The sequence below is a fragment of the Schistocerca serialis genome, chromosome 1 (assembly GCF_023864345.2).
Source record: "Schistocerca serialis cubense isolate TAMUIC-IGC-003099 chromosome 1, iqSchSeri2.2, whole genome shotgun sequence".
NCBI lineage: Eukaryota > Metazoa > Arthropoda > Insecta > Orthoptera > Acrididae > Schistocerca > Schistocerca serialis.
The window spans coordinates 1090373978-1090393366 of NC_064638.1; the positions used below are offsets into that span (position 1 = coordinate 1090373978).

The 19389-nt window shown below is 44.1% G+C and overlaps 1 protein-coding gene across 1 annotated transcript in view; it reads left to right on the plus strand.

Moving 5' to 3' along the window:
- The window catches only part of LOC126455580 (short transient receptor potential channel 4-like), a 274268-nt gene that overhangs the window by 164668 nt on the left and 90211 nt on the right, over positions 1-19389 (plus strand). Inside the window, exon 8 of the mRNA XM_050091340.1 lies at positions 10727-11028. Within this exon, the coding sequence (XP_049947297.1) occupies positions 10727-11028 (302 nt within the window). The remainder of the gene's footprint in view (positions 1-10726; positions 11029-19389) is intronic.

Genomic DNA, 19389 nt, shown 5'->3' on the forward strand with positions numbered 1-19389 from the left:
AGACTATATAAGAAACTGACTATGGAGAATAGGTAAAGAATGCATTGCAAAGTTATATGAAAAAGATTTGGGCCCAAATGAGTATTGTACAATCAGAAATAATTATTTTGAAAGAAATATGAACAGAATACAGAAAGCAGGCTTAGATAGGACTTTTTGGGAATAATGACGAATGAAGGGAGATCTCCGAGAAATAAAGAAAGTTTTGTTTGCAAAATACTGCAGTACAACAAACCCTGTCCTTTCCTTTTGTATTATTCCGCTATATGTTTATGTACCCTTGTGTATTTGTCTTTTTCCTGTCTTTATGTGTTTAGCTAATAAGATTTATGTTGTAGAATTTTTCAAATACCATGTTACTTTCTTTGTAAAGATGTTTATACATTATTTATTCTGTTCTGTCTTAATGTTCATGTGTGAAGTTGGTGTTTCGAAAGTTATTCTGATCTTTTAAGTATGTACTCATGTCATAATTCCTGGAACACTGACGTATATGTTATTTTGATTCTTTTGTAAAGCTTGTACTACAAATGTTATCTGTATTGTTATGTTCTTTAATGATGTATTTTGTACCTTTGTAATTGTATTCTTATGTTATAAAATTGTAATTGTCACCAGTTCATGATATTATTAACTTGTTAGTTACATTTCACTGCACACATTTCTGTTGGTCATAGTACATGGACAATATGTGAGAAGTAGGGACTGATAGTGTTTGCACGTGTGTTAATGATTCAGCAAGAGACTGGATAACAGCATTGCTGGTTCTAAGGACAATTCCAAAAACTTTGTGAGTGCACAAGTGGTGGTTATGGACTTGCTATATTATCCGCAAGACTCTTCAAAGGTGATTGTGCACCTGCACAGTCACAACAGATGGCTGCTGGCTATCTCTACAAGGGCTACAGTGGGTCTACATCTTTGATGATCCATCAATACCATTATTTCTACAAGGACTGCAGTGGGTCTGCACCTCTGGTGGCCCACCAATACCGTAATCTCTACCAGGACTACAGTGGGTCTGCTCTGTGATGACCTACCTACCAATACTCTTCAAAATTTCGACTGACTCTGCTGTGGGTTTGCTCTGTTGTGGCCCATTACCTGTATGCATGTCAAGAGTCAGCACTGTCTTTCCGTTGGAAGGACCACACTACTTCTTCAAGACTGCATGGAAATCCACTACTTCTGTCTGCATTTTCTTTTACTGCTCAGACTTTGAGAAAAACTCTGCATTTTTACTGTGTTGAACAATCTGGACTGTCTTTATGGACTGTGAGAAATTTTTAGCTTTTGACCAACATTGTATCAATAAGTGTGTGCATTTGATTTCTTTGTTATTGTAATTATGAAAAATTTTATCAAATCATTATTGGGCACTGCCCAAAAAAAATTTGTAAAATTTTTTGTGGGGAGCATGGGGGCTATGTAAGTAGGCTGTTTATGTTTTCTCTATGTAAGTAGGCTGTTTATGTTTTCTTATTGGGAACGTTACGTAGCGCTCAATATGAAAATCACTGGCTGTGCTGTGTGCAGTCTGTGGCTGCTTTGCATTGTTGCAATACTCGCCATTGTAGTGTTAGGCAGCTGGATGTGAACAGCGCGTAGCGTTGCGCAGTTGGAGGTGAGCCGCCAGCAGTGGTGGATGTGGGGAGAGAGATGGCGGAAGTTTGAAATTTGTCATGAACTGCTATATTTATATATGATGATATCAAGTATAAATACATTGTTTGTTCTCTATTAATATCTTTCATTTGCTAACTATCCCTATCAGTAGTTAGTGCCTTCCATAGTTTGAATCTTTTATTTAGCTGGCAGTAGTGGCGCTCGCTGTATTGCAGTAGCTTGAGCAGCGAAGATTTTTGTGAGGTAAGTAATTTGTGAAAGGTATAGTTTAATGTTAGTCAGGGCCATTCTTTTGTAGGGAATTTTTTGAAAGTCAGATTGCGTTGCGCTAACAAAATATTGTGTGTCAGTGAAAGCACAGTCGTGTACAATTGTTCAAAGGGGAAGTTTCAATTTATAGCCGCTGGACCACAGACTCCTCTGCCGAAGGCCAAACTGATGGGCCAGTCATGTGCCTATGGGTGAGATGTCGGGGCCGGTGACCAGAGGCGGGGAAGGAGGTTGAGGGAGGGAAGGTTCCTTCCAGCGGAGTGGAGGGGTCCGGGCGTCGAGACCCAATGCTGCTTGTCTGTTCCATGCGTTGCCTCAATCGCTTTCACATCCGAGCGTTCCTGACGTATTTTTGCTACTACCGCATACCTTGCGTAGATCTATTGGAAACCACTGTCCTGGATGACAAATTCGTCATGTACTACGACGAAAGATCGAAAAGTAACGCACATAATTTTTTCTCTCCTGGTAGTGGATGTAGAATGTTGAAATTTCGCGACGATGTAGCTTGAAGTCTGCGCTACGGAGGGTATTTTGTTTTCACGTGCAGTACTAGAGGGAAAAGCCTGAACTACGAAACAAAGTTACCGCCCATGTTTCTGTCGTCAAATTGTGAAGAGCAGCGAAGTGGAGTTCGATATTTGTGGGCCAAAGGGCATAAACCGAGTGAAATTCGCAGGGATGTGTGTGGCATGTACGAGGACGACTGTCTGGATCGTAGCAACAATGTCTCCACGTGGTGTGCGTTCCTCTAGGAGGGCCGTGTGAACGTTAGTAATTAGCGATCCTCCGGGCGGCTGGTAACAGCTGCAACCCCGCAGAATGTCGGAACCGTTGCGACAGCGATTCTGAAAGAACGGTGTGTGCAAGTGCAAACCTTACCGCAGTAGTTCAACATTTCCTATGGCGTAGTGTACGATATTGTTCACGACACGTTGAAATTTCGTAATAAGCCGAGCGGTCTAAGGCGCTGCAGTCATGGACTGTGCGCCTGGTCCCGGCGGAGATTCGAATCCTCCCTCGGGCATGGATGTGTGTGTTCGTCCTTAGGATAATTTAGCAGTTAAGTCCCATAAGATTTCACACACATTTGAACATTTGAAATTTCGTAAAGTTAGTGCTCGTTTGGTGCCTAAGAACTTGGCAGGGAAGCACAAGGCCTAGCGAATGATGACAAGCTTGGATCATTTAACGCGTTACATCGCAGAAGAACAGGACTTTCTGAAAGGAATCGTCACTGGTGATGAGTCGTGGGCGTACCACTGCACGCCCGAAACCGAGAAGGCCTCTATGGAATGGAAACATGCTGGTTCTCCAGTAACAGAAAACTTCAGAGTGACTCAGTCTGCTAGGAAAGTGCCTGTGACAGTGTTCTGGGATATTCAGGGTGTGTTATTAGTGGACATTGCTGAACAAGGGACCACTGCGAATGCTTCAGGCTACATTAAAATTTTGGTTAAGTTACATGTTGCCCTTCGTGACAAACGCCACAACTTAATGCTGACGGTGTCAGACTTCTTTATGACAGTGCTCGCCCCCATGTTGCTGCTCCTGCTGTTTGGGTTGGAGGTGCTCCAGCATCTGCCGTACAGTTAGGAACTTGCACCGTCAGACTTTCATCTGTTTCGTCCCACGAAGAAATTCCTGACCGGCCAACGCTTTGCGGCAAATACGGAAGTGAAATCAGCAATTCCCTATAACTATACTCCAGCCAAACAGGCATCTACGAACGGGGCATTTTGAAACTGGTACCACGATGAGAGAAATGTGGTGAGAAAGTTGGTGACTGTGTAGAAAAGTAGGTAAAACATGTAAGTTTATTTGCGATATTTTTGTTTTGTTACCTATTAAACTTTTTCGTAATAAATTATTGTGCGTTAATTTTCAATCTTCCCTCGTGTTATTTCAACAGTCACTTTGACGATCGAATTCTTGAACCCTTAGACGTGGCACAGCATCTCTCTCTGTTCAAAAACGAACATGTGTTCTTCAATGGTGCTGTGCTCTGCCACTGAAGATTTGTCGGTTTGATTGAGTCGAACTCACCACACGTGTTCTAAAGAGTCCTGCAAGATACATAGCTGCGTCTGGCCGATGTACTGCATGCCACACTCGCGACTGATGCTGTAAACGTTAGGTGCCAATGAACCTAGTTGATCTTTGTGAATTGTATTTCCACTGGACATTTAATGGAGTATGAGAAAACAATGATTTTGTCCACAGCAACATCTTACTGGGATTCCATTATTAAAGAATCCGCAGAAATACGCCTGGCGGAAAATCTGTTGAACTGGGACAGCGGCTACCAGCTGGACAGTGCATGGAATCCCATCATCTCCACGATTTGCTCAAATCGAAGACTACAGAGTGCGCCGATGGCCGCGGCAAACAGCAACGCAGACAGCGACTGAGTTCCGCTATTCCACCAGTGAGGGCGCTGCCGGCGGGCAGTGTGGTCCATCTATCAAGTTTTCGACTCATGCGCAGAATAGTTGCAGCGCGCTATGTATTGCGGAACGGAGGACGTTTCCGCACTTGGATAACATTGCACACACCGAACTCAATGTCCCCATCACTACTCAGGATCTCATCGCTACAGTCCTGGTCACGATCGTGTCACCTATCGCCACCTCCGTGAAGCTCCTGCCTCCTTCCTCTCCACCCTGGCCAGGCTCTATAATGTGCTCGTGTCCACCGGCTACTACCCCGACCTGTGGAAAACCTCCCGCATCCTGATGTTCCTTAAACCCGGTAAACCGCCATCCGCTGTCTCCTCCTACCGTCCCATCAGCCTTACCTTGGTCTTCAGCAAGGTCCTGGAATCCATCCTTACCCGACGCATCCACCAGCATCTCCGCCAGCACCGCCTCCTTCCCGTTACCCAGTGTGGCTTTCGGCCTTCCTTCTCTACCGATGACCTTCTCCTTCACCTCACTCATCTCCTCTCCGAACAGCTTAATTCCCGTCGCTCCACCATCTTCCTCTCCCTTGACCTCGAACGCGCCTATGACCGTGTGTGGCATTCTGGTCTCCTCTTCAAGCACCAAACCTTCGCCCTTCCTATTAACTACGTCCGTCTGATCGGGTCCTTTCCTTCCCAACGTCCTTCCTACGTCACCATCCATAACACGGATTCCTACATCATCTTCCCCTCCGCCGGTGTGCTCCAAGTTTCCGTCCTCTCCCCTCTTCTGTACCTTTTGTATACGGCGGACATGCCGCTGCCTTCACCCCCCATTCACCTTCTCCAGTACGCCGATGACACCGCCTTCCTTTCCCCCGCCCCCAACCTGCAGCGCTCCCAACACCTTCTCCAGTCCCATGTTGACAGATTCACCACTTGGTGCAACCAGTGGTCGCTTAAGGTCAATCCTTCCAAAACCCAGGTGATCATTGTAGGCAAAACCACTCCTTCCTTTCGCCTCCTCGACTTCTATGTCACTGTCTATGGCCATCCTATCGCCCTCACCCCCACCCTTAAGTACCTGGCGCCACCCTTGACCGTCGCCTCTCCTGGACCCCCCACCTCCGGACAATCCAAGCCAAGGCACACTCCTGACTCCGTCTCCTCGAGCTCCTTTCTGGCTGTACATTGGGTCTGGACCCCTCCACCATCCTCCATACCTATTAATCCCTCGTCCACCCTATCCTCTGCTACGCCCACCCTGCCTGGATCTCCGCTCCTCCTACCTTTTACAAATCCCTTCAGATCCTTGAACGCCATGCTTTTTGCCTCGCCTATCGCATCCATCTCCCCTCCCCCACGCAGTTCCTGTACCACCTTATTCCGTTCCCCCACCTCCTCCTTTTCCTCAAACGGATACCGATCCTCTACACCTCCTGTAAACTCGATCCTCCTCACCCGCTTGTCTCTCCCATCCTCTCCCGCCCTCGTCCGCTACCGCGCCTGTATTTCCACGTCCCACCTGCTCTCCATCTCTCCACTCTCATGATGCCCTCCTCCCCTCCGTCTACCCCTCCTACCAACTTTAATACTCCCCTCCCTCTTCCTGTGTTTGTTCCTATGGGCACCCTCTCTCCCTTCTCTCCCCCTTCCTTCCCCCTCCCTCTCTCCCCCCTCCTCCTCTAGGCTTCCCCTACCCCCATCCTTTCATTCCTCCCACCATCTCCTCTGCCATTGCCATCTTTGCTCTCGCCTCTCCCTCCCGCACCACCTTCTTCCCCTCTTGGCAGGTCCCCGGACTCGCACACATTAAGTGGACATTCATGCGCCGGAGATCATCGCCATCATTTTAGTGTGTGTGCCGTTGTGTTTGTGCCTCAGTGTTTTTCGCCGCCCACACTCCATCGTTCACGTGTCGTCTCCGTTATCAGTGTCCATGTGCAGTGCCAACAGTTTCTTTAGGTGTCTTTGCATGTGAACGGCTATGTGTTATTTGTTTCTGTGTCTACTGCTTTTTGCCCCAAACTTTGTTCTGTATATTCTGTGTCTCCATTGTATTTTCTTTGTAAAACTTGCGGCTGAAGAGCCGCGTAGTGTGCTGCTGCCAGCCCACCTTATGTAAGGTGTTAAATAACAATAAAGAAAACAAAGACGTTTCCGCCAGTCTGTGACGGCTTACCTGAAGATGATTGGCAGGTACCCTGTTGAAATATCATGTGAGGTATTGAACGACGATCGACTGCAAGCCCGAAATTTGTTTGAACTAGTTGATCTTTGACTGCCCAATTAATTCTTTAGGATTTGTAGGGATTCCCAGTTTCTTTTCTTTCTTTATGTTAGACGTAACCTTCTTGCAAACTTTTCCATCAGACTGTGTAACTCCGTTCTGAACCAACCACTAGGAGGCAAAGTCTGCATGAGAACAATTTTTAATTTTTTTGTCTTGTATTGAGACTGTATTAATAACAGTTCAGCTGTAACTGATTTGTACAGTCAGCAAAAGAAGGACCATTGGAGAATAAATGTATCAGAAAGAAAGTGAAGGATTCCAAGATCCTTAAGAGTTCACTACCACTGCTCATTTCTACGCAGTAAACACTTTACTTGGTTTAGATACACTCAACAGCAAAAAACTGTGTCACTGTAGACAAAATGGCAGAGAAATCGGACCATTTGGCAATGGCAGCATACAAACTGGAGCACGGCGTGCCGTCAGACAGAGGAAGAGTGTCATTGGTTCAGAATAAACGAGATATCTGACGCATCACTCTGTATTCAGCTATACCCCGCTGTGCCAAAGATTGCTTACTTTACGACCTAAGGACCTGACTGCATGTTCGAACTGCAGCGACAGCATTTGGATGAACTGCAGCGACAGCATTTGGATGGCTACAAATATGAAGCACAAACGCTATAAAAACTTTTTATGCGTTTATACCGATCAGGTATAAATATTCCGGATGTAAAATAGTCCCCCATTCGGACCTCTGGGCGGGGACTACTCAAGAGGACGTCGTTATCAGGAGAAAGAAAACTGGCGTTCTACGGATCGGAGCGTGGAATGTCGGATCCCTTAATCGGCAGGTAGGTTAGAAAATTTAAAAAGGGAAATATATAGGTTTAAGTTAGATATAGTGGGAATTAGTGAAGTTCGGTGGCAGGAGGAACAAGACTTTTGGTCAGGTGAATACAGGGTTATAAATACAAAATCAAATAGGGGTAATGCAGGAGTAGCTTTAATAATGAATAAAAAATAGGAGTGCGGGTAAGGTGCTACAAACAGCATAGTGAACGTATTATTGTGGCCAAGATAGACACAAAGCCCACGCCTACTACAGTAGTACAAGTTTATATGCCAACTAGCTCTGCCGATGAGGAAGAAATTGAAGAAGTGTATGATGAAATAAAAGAAATTATTCAGATAGTGAAGGGAGACGAAAATTTAATAGTCATAGGTGACTGGAGTTCGGTAGTAGGAAAAGGAAGAGAAGGAAACATAGTAGGTGAATATGGATTGGGGGTACGAAACGGAAGAGAAAGCGGCCTGGTAGAATTTTGCACAGAGCACAACTTAATCATAGCTAACACTTGGTTCAAGAATCATAAAAGAAGGTTGTATACATGGAAGAAGCCTGGAGATAGTGACAGATTTCAGATAGATTATATAATGGTAAGACAGAGATTTAGGAACCAGGTTTTAAATTGTAAGACATTTCCAGGGGCAGATGTGGACTCTGACCACAATCTATTAGTTATGAACTGTAGATTAAAACTGAAGAAACTGCAAAAAGGTGGGAATTTAAGGAGATGGGACCTGTATAAACTGACTAAACCAGAGGTTGTACAGAGTTTCAGGGAGAGCATAAGGGAACAATTGACAGGAATGGGGGAAAGAAATACAGTAGAAGAAGAATGGGTAGCTTTGAGGGATGAAGTAGCGAAGGCAGCAGAGGATCAAGTAGGTAAAAAGACGAGGGCTAGTAGAAATCCTTGGGTAACAGAAGAAATATTGAATTTAATTGATGAAAGGAGAAAATATAAAAATGCAGTAAATGAAGCAGGCAAAAAGCAATACAAACATCTTACAAATGAGATCGACAGGAAGTGCAAAATGGCGAAGCAGAGATGGCTAGAGGACAAATGTAAGGATGCAGAGACTGATCTCACTGGGGGCAAGATAGATACTGCCTACAGGAAAATTAAAGAGACCTTTGGAGAAAAGGGAACCACTTGTATGAATATCAAGAGCTCAGATGGAAACCCAGTTCTAAGCACAGAAGGGAAAGCAGAAATGTGGAAGGAGTATATAGAGGGTCTATACAAGGGCGATGTACTTGAGGACAATATTATGGAAATGGAAGAGGATTCAGATGAAGATGAATGGGAGATATGATTCTGCGTGAAGAGTTTGACAGAGCACTGAAAGACCTGAGTCGATACAAGGCCCCGGGAGTAGACAACATTCCATTAGAACTACTGATGGCCTTGGGAGAGCCAGTCATGACAAAACTCTACCATCTGGTGAGCAAGATGTATGAGACAGGTGAAATACCCTCAGACTTCAAGAAGAATATAATAATTACAATCCCAAAGAAAGCAGGTGTTGACAGATGTGAAAATTACCGAACTATCAGTTTAATAAGTCACAGCTGCAAAATACTAACGCAAATTCTTTACAGACGAATGGAAAAACTAGTAGAAGCCAACCTCTGGGAAGATCAGTTTGGATCCCATAAAAATACTGGAACACGTGAGGCAATACTGACCTTACGACTTATCTTAGAAGCTAGATCAAGGAAAGGCAAACCTACGTTTCTAGCATTTGTAGACTTGGAGAAAGCTTTTGACAATGTTGACTGGAATACTCTCTTTCAAATTCTGAAGGTGGCAGGGGTAAAATACAGAGAGCGAAAGGCTATTTACAATTTGTACAGAAACCAGATGGCCGTTATAAGAGTCGAGGGACATGAAAGGGATGCAGTGGTTGGGAAGGGAGTGAGACAGGGATTTAGCCTCTACCTGATGTTATTCAATCTGTATATTGAGCACGCAGTAAAGGAAACACAAGAAAAATTCGGAGTAGGTATTAAAGTCCATGGAGAAGAAATAAAAACTTTGAGGTTCGCCGATGACATTGTAATTCTGTCAGAGATAGCAAAGGACTTGGAAGAGCAGTTGAACGGAATGGATATTGTCTTGAAGGGAGGATATAAGATGAACATCAACATAAGCAAAGCGAGGATAACTGCATGTAGTCGAATTAAATCAGGTGATGCTGAGCGAATTAGATTAGGAAATGAGACCCTTAAAGTAGTAAATGGGTTTTGCCATTTGGGGAGCAAAATAACAACAAATAAATTATGCCCACAGTTCAAAGGTTTATAAAGGAACCTGAGCTCATCTGGAATAATGAGCTAAGTGCAATTAATGGGATTGTAGTTCGGTATATTTTGTTAAATATGATAGGCCAGTGCCAGTGCCAGTGCCGGTTGAGAAAATACGGAAGTTCTTGTGAGACATAGTGGAATATTCCCGCTTGAGGCCCTATAATTCCATCAAGTTCCGATTGGTGGCAGCGCTATACGTAGCCTTCAAAATGGCGTCTGTAACGGAGACTCGTTCGTCAAAGAGTTTCTTTTGTCGGAAAACCAGAGGTTCGCAGATATTCATAGGCGCTTGGAGAATGTCTACAGAGACCTGGCAGTGAAAAAAATTACTGTGAGTCGTTGGGCGAGGAGTCTGTTCTCACCACAACCTGTCCGACCTCCCCTGCGGCACACCTGAAATCACTCTTACTTCGGAAGACTTCTCCCCATTGAGAATGACATGCTGCGTTCTGTTATCTAGGAACTCCTCAATCCAATCACACAATTGGTCTGATAGTCCATATGCTCTTACTTTGTTCATTAAACGACTGTGGGGAACCGTATCGAACGCCTTGCGGAAGTCAAGAAACACGGCATCTACCTGGGAACCCGTTTCCATGGCCCTCTGAGTCTCGTGGACGAATAGCGCGAGCTGGGTTTCACACGATCGTCTTTTTCGAAACCCATGCTGATTGCTACAGAGTAGATTTCTGGTCTCCAGAAAAGTCATTATACTCGAACATAATACGTGTTCCAAAATTCTACAACTGATAGACGTTAGAGATATAGGTCTATAGTTCTGCACATCTGCAGATATGGTCTACTGAAATCCTGAATAAAACCAATCAGCTTTTAGGAAAGAACGCATTACTTATTGGACTCACCTCACAGACGTTACCACTAACAGGCTGTACTACTCACGACTGAATATGAAATATCTCTATGTCTGACCATGTATGAAAATGCGATAGCGCCCGGATCGAATGTACCCGAAGTAAGCTAAACGTTAGATGAACAGCCCAGCAGGAATTTTTGGCCTGACGGCGTGTCGTGGGCACAGGTACGACGTGGTGACGCACCTGCTGTTCGTGGCGACATTCACGTCGTGGCTGTGCGCGCTACTGGATGTCCAGGCCTCGGACCAGGAGACGCTGGAGCGCGCGTACTGGCACTACCTGGACCCCACGCTGGTGGCCGAGGGGCTCTTCGCCATCGGCACCATCATGGCGTTCGGCCGCCTACTGCTGCTCTTCCAGCTCAACTACCACTTGGGCCCACTGCTCGTCTCCGTCGGCAAGATGACGCGCGACATCGCCAAGTACACAGCCATCTTCGCCCTCTTCTTCCTCGCTTTCACTGCAGGTACAGCAAATTTTCTTGACAAAAATACCAGGTGCTATCGAAAAGTTCTCGCAATGTATCAACTAAAATTATTTAATTTTACGTAGATATTATTCTGAACCATCACCTTCAAAGTAGTCCCCTCATGAACAAAAGTACCGATCCCAGATTTTCGGCCATTTTGATTTTTTAAGGATATTTACTACCGTTTCCGACTGCATATGAAAAGCAACCACTGAATCAAATCTTCGCCCCCGCCCCCCCCCCCCCCCCCAGCTTGATTTTAATCTTACGGAAGAAGAAGACACATGGAGGTAAGTCTTGTGAGTATGGCGGATAAGAAAGAACTGTCTTTTTGTTTTTAGTCAAAAATTTCTGAAAATTGGCATGTTGAGTAGCCAGACGTTCGTACGCCACTTCTGTAGAGTTTCTCTTGTGACCTTCCGTAAACGCCTTAGAACATCGGAATACAATTTTTTATTCAGCGTCTGACCAAGAGGAATAAACTCGTTTTGAACAATCTGTCATTTTTAAGAAAAAAAGACGGATCACCAAGAACTTAATGTTACTATTCACTTGATGAGGTCTTTGTGGCCGTAGTAGAGAAGGACTCTTCCATTGCGACGATTACTGCTTATTGTGAGGGTCACAGCCATAAAACAGACTTTGTCACCATTGACGACCTTTGAAAGAAAGTTTGCATCGCCTTGAAACAGTTGTTGGCTTTCCTTGCAGACTCCCACGTGATGGTGCTTCTGATCGTCTTGAGGTAGTCGCACAGATTTCACCACAGTCCTTCTCATGCTCAGTTCTCCCGACAGAATACGTTCACATGGAACATAGCTTGTTCGCAAGGTGTGGTAGAGGTCTTGGATAGTCTGTTTGCGATTTTGCAGAATCAGATCCCGCACTTACTGAACATTTTCTGGTGTCACCCGAGTTGACGACCGACGAGACGGGACATCGTCATCGGTTAATGCTCGCCTGTTTCGAAAGTCTGTGTTTATGTCTAAACTAAAGCGTTGTCTCCGAAAGATTGCTTTAACATTGGTGCATAGAAGCAGCGGTTGCGTAAGATTAAAACAAAGTTTTATGTAAAGAAGCTGCTCTTTCGCGTCAGCCTTCGAAAAATCCGAAACACTGAAACACTGCAATGGAAATATGCTCACCAACAAATAAACAAACCACTCATCTCGCCATTTCTTACCTCACCGAATCAGGAACGACGTATGGAGATACAAAAAATGGTTCAAATGGCTCTGAGCACTATGGGACTTAACTGCTGACGTCATCAGTCCCCTAGAACTTAGAACTACTTAAACCTAACTAACCTAAGAACATCACACACATCCATGCCCGAGGCAGGATTCGAACCTGCGACCGTAGCGGTCGCGCGGTTCCAGACTGTAGCGTCTAGAACCGCTCGGCCAATCCGGCCGGCTATGGGGATACACCCAGCGGTGTTTCAGTGTACTCGTAACCATTTGCGTGTGAAATTTAAATGTCGGGAACTTTCGTACTATGTACAGTTGTCACTGAAGTTCTTGTATTTTATAGAATGGTCTCACTAAAACTGGTCAATATTCCGACGAAGTACCCAATCGCCACCTCCAGGCAGTGATGTCGGGTGTTGGTGGAAGACCCAAGCAGACGCTTTAGCGTTGCTACGAAACAAGAGTGCGTGTGTGACGCACAACGGTCTTCAGGCCCCAGCACCATGTTACCAGGACACATTGATAAAAAGCAGTGCAAACAGTCATTTGTGTTGGTGAATGGTTCTGAAAACTCTAGTACAGTAGCACCGCAGTTCTCTAGTTGTTTGTCCCTTTGTATTCAACGTAGTTATATTCATTTGCTCGCACGGTTTTCACGAACCAGTCGGAAACTACTGCTACGAACCTCAGTAACACTTCTTCTTTCCTAGAACTTATCCCTTTGCATGAGGGCCGCAACTTTCGTGTTCTGACAAATTTATTTTCATTTAGACATATGACCGAATGGCGTCAATATCACCGCAGTGGTCAGGTGATATAATAAAGTGATGTCACGTGAGCCATGTTTCAATGAAAGGTGTGAACTTCTTTGCTCTGTATGCCCTCATATTTTATGTGTTTGTGTATTGTATTTTCACAATCTTAGGTCCGCTGATCAGCCAGAACGTTATGACACCTACCTAAGGCCGGTATGTCCACCTTTGATAACAACGACGGCGCGTCGCAGCATGGAGGCAACGAGGACTTGCTAGGGAGGGAGTTGGCACCACGACTGCACAAACAAGTCGCCCAATTCCCGTAAATTCCGGGGAGGGGGCCGATGAACTCTGCCGCCACTTTCAGTCAAATCCCAGATTTGTACGATCGCGTTCAGATCTGGTCAATCGGGAGACCAGCACGGCAATTGGAACTCGTTACTGTGTTCCTCAAACCACTCCATCACACTCCTTGCCTTGTGACGTGGCGCATGGTCTTGATGAAAAATGCCGCTGCCATCGGGAAACGTGATTGTCATGAAAGGGTGTACGTGATCTGCAACCAGTGTACAATGCTTCTTGGCCGTCATGGTGCCTTGCACGAGCTCCACTGGACCCATGGATGCCCACATGAAAGTTCAAATGGTTCAAATGGCTCTGAGCACTATGGGACTTAACATCTGAGGTCATCAGTCCCCTAGACTTAGAACTACTGAAACCTAACTAACCTAAGGACATCACACACATCCATGCCTGAGGAAGGATTCGAACCTGCGACCGTAGCAGCAGCGCGGTTGCGGACTGAAGCGCTTAGAACCACTCGGCCACAGCCGCCGGCGGAGACGACGGATTCGTGCCCTTCCGCCGGCTTGATGAAGAAAGTATCGGGATTCACCGCCCCATGCAAAGCTCTGCCACTGCTCCAACGCCCAGTGCCGATGGTCACGTGCCCATTTCAGTCGTAGTTGCCGATGTCGTGGTGTTAACATTACACAAGCATGGTTCGTCGGATGCGTAGACCTCTCGAGTGTTCGGCACGCTGTGTGTTCAGATACACTTGTACTCTGCCCAGCATTAATGTCTGATGTTAGTTCCGCCACAGTTAGCTTCCTGTCCTGTTTTACCTGTCTGCCCGGCCTTTTACGTGCGACATCTGTAATGAGGGGTGGCCGCCCAACCCCACGACTGCAGGGACTTATCTCTGCCACGCCTCCCGGCCCGTTATACTCATTACTCGCGGCCTTACTGCCGATTCCCGTAAGAGTTCGGGCACTGTTTGTGCATCTGCAGAGAAGAAGAAGATAGTCAAATGGCCGGTGAGCCTGAACTACACATATATGAAGATAGCATCTGTTCTTTCGGACATGTCTCATTCACTATTTGCCGGCACGGTAACTCAGCGTGTTCGGTCAGAGGGCTGCGTGCTCTCTGTAATAAAAGAACTGAGTCAGGAATCAACGATCAACTTGAACGGACGTCTTGTGACGTCCGCCCAGACCAAACGCAACGAACTGTATCGAACAAAACGAAAAAAAAAATGGATAGAGCGTCTGCCATGTAAGCAGGAGATCCCGGGAACGAGACCCGGTCGGGGCACACATTTTCAACTGTCCCCGTAAATTTCGGATAGTTTTTCAATTTCACGCCTGCGCATAGTATTTTTATTGGTACAGTTCATACTAATTAGCGTTTCTTCTTTTACTTATATCTTATATTTGCGTGTTGTGTTTAACACACTAATCAGCATTAATATAGTCTTACACATGATTCAAAACAGTGTAACAAAGTTCGGATGGTTTTTCAATTTCACGCCTGCGCGTAGTATGTTGGTAGCACTTCGTCGCCTTGCCTGTTATGCTGTGTAGCAGACTTTAAAGCTGTGTGGATCAACATAATGAAAAGGCGAGGGGTCTCGCTCGTTTTGTCCACGACTGTACATGTATTTTACACAAAGTTGACCTATGCGACAAGAATTGCAGCAAATGCATTATTGATCACAAATAACATCCACTGCTTCAGTTAAAACTTTTATTAAATTGATAAGAAAGACGCAGAATCTTTTAGAAAACAGCAGCTAAGAAAAAAATTAGAAGTAACTAGACGAGTTCTTTGACCTGAGAAGTTAAGTCCCATAGTGCTCAGAGCCATTTGAACCATTTGAACTAGACGAGAGTCTGCTACCGCTTACTTCAAAGCTCGTAACACAACGAACTACGTTACAGCACCGACTTGACGACGCTTCCTCCGTATGTGATATACACTGTGTCAAGGCTATATCTTCAAATGTCATCATTTGATATTTAACTACAACAAACCGTACCAAAGCGACGCGCTTTCGATAGAGCTGGTGCCATAGCATTGAAACGGTATACCTTCATAGCACACAAGTTATAACACTAAAAGCATCAAATAATGAAAGCCTTTAACTAATGATATGTACTATATTGTCATTTTATTATAACAAAACGTACCTAAAACGATGCATTTTCGAGAGATCCTCAGTGTACTGATGCTTTGAAACAGCTTACTCGTACATACATACCACATACTAAAGAAAGTATATACCACGTAATAAAAAAAATACTCCAAACACGGAGTTTATACGATATGGCGGCCCCTAAGTTCTGCTTGTGATATAAAAACAACACTGCATCTCATTGGTCACGTTCCTCACCGCGAGGCAAAAACCTCGCTTGCCAGATTTTTCATTTCACAGTATAGCCGAATGTAGAATTCCACGCTGTGACGTCACCAGCTCCTCGTCCATGTGCATTTTCACGTCCCTTGAGAGAATGGCTTAAGCGTTGGGAAGTCATCCTGATCAACGACTTCTCAACCGCCATTCATAATTCACTCAGACTGGCGGGAGATGCAGTCATGGACTGTGCGGCTGATCCCGGCGGAGGTTCGAGTCCTCCCTCGGGCATGGGTGTGCGTGTGTTTGTCATTAGTATAATTTAGGTTAAGTAGTGTGTAAGCTTAGGGACTGATGACCTTAGCAGTTAAGTCCCATAAGATTTCACACACACACTTTTTTTTTTTTTTTCTTCAGGTGTTGCGTTCAGGGACCACATATTACTTCCCAGATGGTGCTCGGTAAGACTGAGGTTGGGTGTTCCTAAACTACGTTGGCACAAATGAGCAGCCAAGGGGAAGTGCGTTTTTTGCGTTATGATGTAGGTGAACAGTCCGATAGACAAGACTGGTCAATATCAGAGATCCCACTTCATCAAGTGTGCATCCCCCCACCCCCCACCCCCCCAAGACGACAATACCTCCACCACCAATTTGAGCAATGAACCCTTTGCAAGTGTGATGCATCACTCATGCAGTTTTCAACACACTGATAACGTACTACCAGGTCGACCATAACCACTCTTTGTTCTTCCAACGAAGGTGTTCCTGCGTCCATGTTGATCTTTGACCACGGCACAGTGTGGTGAACAGTGTCACATGGGTGAGGCCGTGACTTCTGGGACCCATAATAACAATAGAGTTCTGAATGGTATGACTAACCACTGCCAGCAAGAATAACGAATGATTTGCTGCACTATGACCTGGCTATCCACTATTACACTCCTTGATAGTTAACTGTGACTCTCATAGTTGACTGTCAGAGGTGATTTTCCTTGAATCTAGGTACTTACAGTACATCACTGATGCGGCGATATGTGAAAAGCCCAGTGCCTGTGCCACATGGAAGGCGGAGTGTCCAATGTGTTAGGCTGTCATAACATGCCCGTAATCAAGCGTGCTAATATCATACATCAACCACTCAGTCCATAAAGTTTCGAGGCTGGATTAGTAAGAAATGTAGAAAAGTTGAGAAGGTGATTTTATTGCTTCAAGTGTTCTAAGTAGTCTCCCTCCACTTGATTACAATGCACAAACGTTGGTACTACCATATGAAACTGTCAAAAAAAGTCCTAATATTGTTCATTTCGCGAGTCACACTAGCTGGAATGTTTATTTTTTTATTTATTTATTTATTTATTGTTCCGTGGGACCACATTTAGGAGAAGTCTCCATGGTCATGGAACGAGTCAATACATGAAATTATAACACGATTGTAGAAACAGATAAAATGAAACAAGTCGTTAGTTTAAATAAAGAAAATCAAGAATGTAACACTGGAATTTGCTTAATTTTTTATCTCTTCCAGGAGCTCCTCGACAGAATAGAAGGAGTGAGCCATGAGGAAACTCTTCAGTTTAGACTTAAAAGTGTTTGGGCTACTGCTAAGATTTTTGAGTTCTTGTGGTAGCTTATTGAAAATGGATGCAGCAGAATACTGCACTCCTTTCTGCACAAGAGTCAAGGAAGTGCATTCCACATGCAGATTTGATTTCTGCCTAGTATTAACTGAGTGAAAGCTGCTAACTCTTGGGAATAAACTAATATTGCTAACAACAAACGACATTAAAGAAAATACATACTGTGAGGGCAATGTCAAAATTCCCAGACTATTGAATAGGGGTCGACAAGAGGTTTTCGAACTTACACCATACATAGCTCGAACAGCCCGTTTTTGAGCCAAAAATACCCTTTTTGAATCAGAAGAATTACCCCAAAAAATAATACCATATGACATAAGCGTATGAAAATATGCGAAGTATACTACTTTTCGTGTTGAAATGTCACTTATTTCAGATACTGTTCTAATGGTAAATAAAGCGGCATTTAGTTTCTGAACAAGATCCTGAACATGGGCTTTCCACAACAGCTTACTATCTATCCGTACGCCTAGGAACTTGAACTGTTCCGTCTCGCTTATAACATGCCCATTCTGTCTGATTAAAATGTCAGTTCTTGTTGAATTGTGGGTTAGAAACTGTAAAAACTGAGTCTTACTGTGATTTAGCATCAAATTATTTTCCACAAGCCACGAACTTACTTCATGAACTACATTATTTGATAATGTTTCAATATTACACACAAGATCTTTCACTACCAAGGTGGTGTCATCAGCAAACAGAAATATTTTTGAATCACCTGTAATACTAGAAGGCATATCATTTACATAAATAAGGAACAGCAGTGGCCCCAGCACCGACCCTTGGGGAACGCCCCATTTAACAGTGCCCCATTGGGACTGAACATCATTACCACTCTCAATATTGCGGAGGATTACCTTCTGCTTTCTGTTCTTAAAGTAGGAGGCGAACCAATTGTAAGCTACTCCCCTTACTCCATAATGTTCCAACTTCTGCAGTAATATTTTGTGGTCAACACAGTCAAAAGCCTTCGTTAAATCAAAGAAAACACCTAACGTTCTCAACCTTTTATTTAATCCGTCCAAAACCTCACAGAGAAAAGAGAATATAGCATTTTCAGTTGTTAAGCCATTTCTAAAACCAAACTGTACATTTGACAGCAAATTATGTGAATTTAAATGCTGCAGTAACCTTGTATATACAAGCCTCTCGATAACTTTAGCAAACACCGATGGCATAGAAATAGGTCTATAATTGTCAACATTATCCCTGTCTCCCTTTTTATAAAGTGGCTTCACTACCGAGTACTTTAATCGGTCAGGAAACCGACCACTGCTAAAGGAAAAGTTACAGATATGGCTAAGTACTGAGCTAATATACGTGGAACAATACTTCAGTATTCTGCTAGATACCCCGTCATATCCATGAGAGTTCTTGGTCTTTAGTGATTTAATTATTAACTCAATCTCCCTCTTGTCAGTATCATGGAGGAGCATTTCAGGTAACAGTCTCGGAACACTTTTTTCTAAGAGCGCTATATGATTCCCTGTTGGGACTAGGTTTCTATTTAGTTCACCTGCTATATTCAGAAAGTGATTATTAAGTACTGTACATATATGCGTCTTATCAGCAACACGGACATCCCCACTACGCACTGATTCTATATCCTCGACCTGTCTCTGCAGACCAGCCACTTCCTTTACGACTGACCATATGGTTTTAATTTTATCCTGAGACTTAGCTATTCTATCTGCATACCACATACTTTTTGCCTTCCTAATAACTTTTTTAAGCACCTTACAATACTGTTTGTAATGGGCTGCTGCATTTAGATTTTGACTGTTTCTAACGTTTTGATATAATTGCCACTTTGTTCTACAAGATATTCTTATCCCTTTAGTCAGCCACCCAGGCTGCCTGTTTGTGCTAGTACCCTGTTTTAAACGTTCTAACGGAAAGCAACTTTCAAAGAGCACGAGAAAAGTCTTGAGGAAAGCATTATATTTATCGTCTACTGTATCAGCACTATAAACATCTTGCCAATCTTGTTCCTTGATAAGGTTTACAAAAGTCTGTACAGCAACTGGATCAGCTTTCCTAAAAAGTTGGTAACTATATTTAACATGTGTTGAAGCACAAAAATCTTTTAGACTTAAAATTTGTGCATCATGATCTGAAAGGCCATTCACTTTTTTGCTA